The sequence below is a fragment of the Macrobrachium rosenbergii genome, chromosome 9, assembly GCF_040412425.1.
Source record: "Macrobrachium rosenbergii isolate ZJJX-2024 chromosome 9, ASM4041242v1, whole genome shotgun sequence".
Lineage (NCBI taxonomy): Eukaryota > Metazoa > Arthropoda > Malacostraca > Decapoda > Palaemonidae > Macrobrachium > Macrobrachium rosenbergii.
This window is the reverse complement of record NC_089749.1, coordinates 12,945,162-12,952,661: the sequence shown is the minus strand read 5'-3', so window position 1 is coordinate 12,952,661 and position 7,500 is coordinate 12,945,162. Positions and strand designations below refer to the sequence as shown.

At 35.9% G+C, this 7,500-nt stretch overlaps 1 protein-coding gene across 1 annotated transcript in view; it reads right to left on the bottom strand.

The window, feature by feature from the left end:
• The window catches only part of Ten-a (tenascin accessory), a 1,082,171-nt gene that overhangs the window by 41,630 nt on the left and 1,033,041 nt on the right, over positions 1-7,500 (bottom strand). The window contains 6 exon segments of the mRNA XM_067108410.1: positions 1,303-1,660; positions 2,725-2,897; positions 3,327-3,576; positions 4,182-4,347; positions 5,100-5,198; positions 7,041-7,184. Of these exon segments, the coding sequence (XP_066964511.1) occupies positions 1,303-1,660; positions 2,725-2,897; positions 3,327-3,576; positions 4,182-4,347; positions 5,100-5,198; positions 7,041-7,184 (1,190 nt within the window).

The following is a 7,500-nucleotide window of genomic DNA, read 5'->3' as shown; positions in this document are numbered from 1 at the left end:
TTCAGAGCCAATAACAACAGCGTAATTGTACATTACGCGGCACTCCGGTGATTCCGTAATGCGTCATTTCCATTTTGCATCATTTCCAATGCCGGGAGTTCACAGGGCCAGTCGCAATGACAGTGCATTGCCATACGAACCATCAAAGTACTCGTTGCAATGGCAAATGCTGGGAAAGTAGCAGCATTTATCACGGCAATTTTCACGCGTTTATTACTAAAATATGCCATTACCGATGTCTGACCCCGTCGTCTGCCATGCAAGGGCTTGTCAGTTATTGTTCCCTGTTGCTGTTGCAAGAGTTTGTCAGTTATTGTTCCCTGTTGCTATTGCAAGAGCTTGTCAGTTACTTTCCCCTGTTGTAGGAGCTTGTCAGTTATTGTCCCCTGTTGCTGTTGCAAGAGCTTGTCAGATACTGTCCTCTCCTGTTGCTGTTGCAAGATCTTGTCAGTTATTGTCAGCTCGGGTTGCTGTTGCAAGAGCTTGTCAGTTACTGTCCCCTCCTGTTGCTGTTGCAGGAGCTTGTCAGTTATTGTCCCCTCCTGTTGCTGTTCCAAGAGTTTGTCAGTTGCTGTCCCCTCCTGTTGCTGTTGCAGGAGCTTGTCAGTTATTGTCCCCTCCAGTTGCTGTTGCAGGAGCTTGTCAGTTATTGTCCCCTCCAGTTGCTGTTGCAAGAGCTTGTCAGTTATTGTCTGCAGGAGCTTGTCAGTTACTGTCCCCTCCTGTTGCTGTTGCAAGAACTTGTCAGTTATTGTCCCTTGTTGCTGTCAGACTTGAAACGGCACTGTGCCAGGACTGGGATTCTTCATCCTTTTTATTTTATTTCTCAAGGAACTCTATGACTAAAAGATGCTTCACATGTCGTACGTATCTTTCAAAAGGTAAGTGTTAATACATTCTAAGTTGTTTGTTACGTTTATGTACTCAAAACAGAGGGAAGGGAATATTCGTGTTCTTGTAGAGAAAACCAACTGCAAAATAGAACTGCTGCATGGGAGAAGAAATTTTCAGGTTTCTGAAGAGGAAATTAATTGCAATATAGAAATTGTATAGAGAATGCATTAGTGCCAATTTACCTTGTTCGGAATCCAGTTCTAAAGATGGTTAACGTTCCTTAGCCACAGTAATATCAATTTATTTTTCCTCTGAAACAATTTTTGCTCAAAAAGACCCTTTCTCTACCAATGAAGTCTATTCTCACACACAAAATGACAAAACTAATTTTATCACACTAACTAATCGAAAAATAATGATAATAATAACAAAAACTTCCTTACCAACAATGAAGGAATCAGAATTTCGGGGCAGTGCAAAGGACTACCCGCCCTGACTCGAACCGATCCATCCCCTGTCACTTGCAAAACCACGTGATCGTCCAAGATATGCAGAGTGCCATCTAGCGGCGAGAGTGCCAACCCCGTCGGCCACTGGAGCTCCACCTGGCTAGAGGGCAACCCGCCGGTGCAGGGCAGAGGCCTCCACCGGGTCTTGTGCCCATGGTGCCCTATGAGGGTATGGATGATGTTCTGGGGGTCGACCATACGAATGTTCGTGCCGTCAGCTATGTACATGGTCCTGTCGGCGGCGATGGCGAGGCCCTTCGGGTGGGCCAAGCGAGCTTTTCGGGCGGGCCCTCTGTCGCCGCAGTGGCGTTCGTCACCTGGGTGGGATACATGAAATGTATTATGATACATATACTGCATTATGATACATAAACTGTATTATGATACGTATACTGTATCATAATACATGTACGGTATCACGATACATAAACGGTATTATGGTTCATATACTGTATATGATACATATAATACATTATGATACATAACTGTATTATGATACATATACATGTACGTATTGTGAAGGTGTAAATCCAGACCTGTCTATGGGAGTCTATTTGGTGTGAATTGCTGAGACTTACTACAAACAACCTTTATGTTTCTGGAGACAAAATCCTTGCTTATTTGAAACGAATGTTTGTACTGATGAGGCCTACGAATATCCTAATTACTTAACCTCATTATTTGTGTTAGCAAATCCTTAGCCTCTGATATCTGAGAATTCCGCTAATTTCTTTTTGTGATATTTGAAATGGCTCAGTTTTCCTTAATTATTTCTCTCAAATTATAAGAGAAGTACCAATATAAACATGAAATGGACGCATAATCCAAAATCTGATGGATCACAGGGATACCAAACAACTCTAAAACTAGCGAAAAAAAAAATAAAACAATAAACTTTCTCTATATACATCTTTCAAAATCTCACTCAGAATACTTTCCTCAACATTGAAGCTAAAAAAAATCCTAATTATTTATCCTATTTATCCTAATTACTTGTGTTAGCAAATCCTTGGCCTACTTGTAATATCTGAGAATTCCGCTAATTTCTTTTTGCGATATCTGAAACTGCCCAATTTTCCGTAATTATTTTTCTAAGTAACAATACAACATGAAATCGATGCATAATTCAAATTTGGTGGACCACAGGGATACGATACAACTCTAAAACTAGCAAAAAATAAATAAATAAATAAATAAAACAATAAACTTTCTCTACATAAATCTTTCAAAATCTCACTCGGGATACTTTCCTAAACTTTGAAGCCACACAAGATCCGAAACTCACAGTGGATAAGACCACCTCTGCCCAACACGTCACACAGACCAGTCTAAACTTAATGACGAGGAAACACCTAATTTTTTTTTTTTTTTTCGAACTTACCGGGAATACATCTTTCTCCATTACCAGCCACTGTCTCAGAGTTAGTGGTCGGTTCGGTGACGTCCGTCAAAGACAGGACTCTCAAAACTTTGTATCTTTCCGGGTCGGTGATGTACACCTGTCCGTCGGCGGGGGACACGGCGATGTGGTACCCGTACGACACCTGTGTGGCGCTTTGGAGGAAAAGGAACCTTTGGTTAGGAATCGGATGGATTCTCAGCTTCTGGAAAACTGACAGTGATATTATCGTAAAAATATTAATATAAGTTTTTAAAAACTGCCTTTAAAAATCAGCAAAACATTCATCTCCTGAATAATAATAATAATAATAATAATAATAATAATAATAATAATAATAATAATTTTTAATTTATTCTTTCTTTCCTAATAACTGATCTCTTCTTTCAGTATTTCCTCTTTCAAATGAACACCATATTCTTTGAACGCTTGAATTTCAAGTCAATGGGCCCTGTGGTGAGCTTGTTCCATATGGATAGGGTTAATTTTCTGAATAATAATAATAATAATAATAATAATAATAATAATAATAATAATAATAATAATAATACCAAAATCAGCAAGGAACCTCCTCCCTCCCTTACCTCAGCTGCAGGAGTGTGTACACCATTCCTTCAGGCGTTATCCTCCTGAGGAGGTTGAAGTCTCCGACGTACACTGACCCGTCAGGTCCTGATGCCAAGCTGGTGGGCGTCAGTAATTGGGCATCTACAGCTGACCCCGAGCAGTGTCGACAGACTATGGGTCGTTGGGTACCCGTCCCCATGAGAGAGGTCACGAGTCTAGGCGCCTCCCGCAGGTTTAAGGTCGAGCCGTCGCCACGCTGAAGAAGGCCTGGGTGGAGGAGAAGTGGTTTGAGCAAGGTGTTGTGGTGTTCAAGAAAATTATTGGGATAAAAAAAAAATACTCTCGGTCACTAGAAGGTTAATTTTTCTTGGTAACGACACTTTGAAATATATTCGTTATTTAATTCCTTCCAAAATTACAAGTAAGAGAAAAAAATCACGGGGCCCCTCCAAAAAAAAACTTTTCATCGTGAAATTAACAAAAAACTTCGTCACGAAATCGGGCAAAAAAAAAAAAAAAACTTTCGTCACGTAAAAAATAAAAACCTTTCGTCACGAAATGAGAAAAAAGTTCGTAAAAAAAAACACTTCCATCACGAACTGAAACAAAAACTTTCGTCAAAAACGAAATGAGAACGAAATGAGGAAAAAGTTCGTATAAAAACACTTTCAATACGAACTGAAAAAACTTTCGTCATGAAATGAGAAAAAGTTCGTCACGGAAAAAAGCATCACCACAAACTGAAAAAAAACCTTTCGTCACAAAACAAAACAAAAAAAATCACGAAATGAACAAAAAAAAAGTTTTGTCTCCAGAAAAACCTTCATCACGAAAGTACACGTAGCAGAAAAAAAAAAAAAAAAAAAACTCACCAGCCTCGAAGTTATACATATGATGAATATCGAGGTTCCAGCCTCCGACGTCGGAGATATCCATGTGGAACCCGTGTAGCGTCGCCGTCTGCGTCTCCCACAGGATACTCGAACACGTCATGTACTCGTACCCGACGGAGACCAAAGCCGTGGCCTCGCCATAGACCTGGTTGTAGTAAAGAGAATATATACAGTGTTATTCTTGGTCACAGATTTTAATGCAATTTGTTATTCTAGGTCACAGATTTTGATGTAATTTGTTATTCTAGGTCACAGATTTTGATGTAATTTGTTATTCGAGGCCACAGATTTTGATGCAATTTGTTATTCTAGGTAACAGATTTTGATGTAATTTGTTATTCGAGGTCACAGATTTTGATGTAATTTGTTACTCTAGGTCACAGATTTTAATGCAATTTGTTATTCTAGGTCACAGATTTTGATGCAATTTGTTACTCTAGGTCACAGATTTTAATGCAATTTGTTATTCTAGGTCACAGATTTTGATGTAATTTTTTCAATTTTTATTTTTCATTAAGTATAACTTGGCTGAATTTATACAAAGAAAGGACAAATAGAAAACACACTATACATATATATATGTATATATATACAAACATATATATATATTATATAAACACACACACACACACACATATATATATATATATATTATATAATATACATATATATATATATATATATATATATATATATATATATATATATATATATATATATATATATATATATATATATATATATATACATACATATATCATTCACTAGCTTGATATACCAAAACAAAACCCCCAACGGATTTCTCCTCAATGATGCAAAAGTCTTCTTTAAAAGCACCACAGAACAACCAAGGAGATGAAGACACCCGCAGATATTTAAATCTTGAAAAAATATTACCTTCTGTTTGTAGACATTCCTCTTGTTCCAAGTGAACGTGTAAGTTATATTAGGGTCTGCTTCAAACACCTTTTCGAAAACCGACCCTTCTAAAGTAACCTGTAGAGAGAAAATAAAGATAGGAATAAAAATAAAATTTATCTTTAGTTACTGATGTAAGATTATTTCAAGTTGATGTTGTCTCTATAAAATAGTGATGTGATTATTTTTTAATGAGTTTTTGTCTCCTGAGATGAATGATAATTATACATTGAGACAGGAATAAAAATAAAGTTTTAGTTCATCTTTAATTGTTAATGTAAAATTATTTCAAGGGAATTTTTCGTCTCTATGAAATGGTGATGTGCTTATTCCTTAATGAAATTTTGTCTCCTGAGATGAATAATAATTATATATAAGGACAAGAATAAAAATAAAGTTTTGGTTCGTCCCTAATTATTGATATAAAAATATTTCAAAGGAATTTTTAGTCTATATAAAATGGTTGTGATTATTCCTTAATGATGTCTCGTCTCTTGAACTAAATACTATTATATACGAATAATATTATTACTCAAAATCTTTATATTTACTTCAATTTAAGAATAAATATATATAACATCATCACTCAAAATCCTGCTATTTACTACCTTTCAAGCATAATACATAATAAAATTATAATATCACTACTCAGAATCTTGCTATTTACTTCATTTCGAGAATAAATACATATATCATTACTCAAAATCTTTCTATTTACTTCATTTCAAGAATAAAGACATTCCCAAAACTGTCCCATCTATCTAGAATAACGACAGATCTTCAGAAACACATTCTCCTTCTAACATTCAAAAGATCAAACATTAATCAACTGGAATGATTTCCATCATAAAGTTGTTCCGAATTGACTCGAGCTATTTCAATCTCGGCTTTTATGCTTGACGGGATGTTAATATTGATTTCTTGAATATGTAACTGACATTTCTTCTGTCCTCTTAAGAAATTCACGGCAGGGCTTTTGTCAAAACTGCACCGACAGACGAATATCCTTCAGGACTTTGCCGAGTCAAGGACATTGGGTACTTTTGCCAACAGATTTTACTTGGGATAAAACTGTACTAAAAAAATTATTGAACTTTTACAACAGATTTTACTCGATAAAACAGGCTACTGAAAAATACACCACTTTTACCAACAGATTTTACTTGGGATAAAACTGTACTAAAAAAAAAATACATCACTTTTGCCAACAGATTTTACTTGGGATAAAACTGTACTAAAAATACATCACTTTTGCCAAAGGATTTTACTTGAGATAAAACTGTATTAAAAAAAATACACCACTTTTGCCAATAGATTTTACTCAGGATAAACCTGTACTAAAAAAATACAACTTTTGCCAACAAATTTTACTCGGGATAAAATGCACTGAAAAAATACATCATAAAAAATACATCGTCTCAAGATTTTTACATCATGAAAAATACATCGTCTCCAGATTTTACTCGAGATTAAATTACACTAAAATAAATACATTATAAAAGATACATCAAACTGAATGACATTCATTCAGCTTTAATTTTCGGTTTGTGCTAGATTATGGACTGAATCTGTCCTTCACTTCTGAATACAAATATTGCAGGGAAATAATAAAAGAATAACGTACACCTCTCCTGAGCAAAAACTTATGGAAAAAAAATTTCCCCATCAGATATAAAACGGATAACCCCGCCGGAACTTGTGAGGATACAAGCAAAATAAATAAAATAAAATAAAATAAATAAATAAATAAAATAAATTAAAAAGTTTATATTGAAGTTTAAGGGGCTAAAATTCGATGCACCATAGACAACGTCGCCGGAACTTGTGAAGATATCAGCCAAATAAATGAATAAATAAATAAATAAACAAAAACATAAATAAAGAGCTGAAATTGAAACTGAAAGGGTCCTAACGACTTGCCTTTAGGTGCACCATAGACAACGCCGCCGGGACTTGCGAAGGAGTCAGCTGTAAGAGCAGAGTCGACAGGTACCCAGCAACGCTGTTCGAGTGATACAACAAGTGCAGCTGACTGCCTGGGATTCGTAGGGATTCCTGGATAACCTGTGGATACAAGAGGTAATAATGAAAATTAACCTGTCATTAGCCTGTAAGGAAAAGCCTGGATAACCTGTGGATACAAGAGGTAATACTGAAAATTAACCTGTCATTAACCTGTAAGGAAAAGCTCTGCAACCTTTAGATACAAGAGGTAATACTGAAAATTAACCTGTCATTAACCTGTAATGAAAAGCCTGGGTAACCTTTAGATACAAGAGGTAATACTGAAAATTAACCTGTAAGGAAAAGCCTGGATAACCTTTAGATACAAGAGGTAATACTGAAAATTAACCTGTCATTAGCCTGTAAGGAAAAGCCT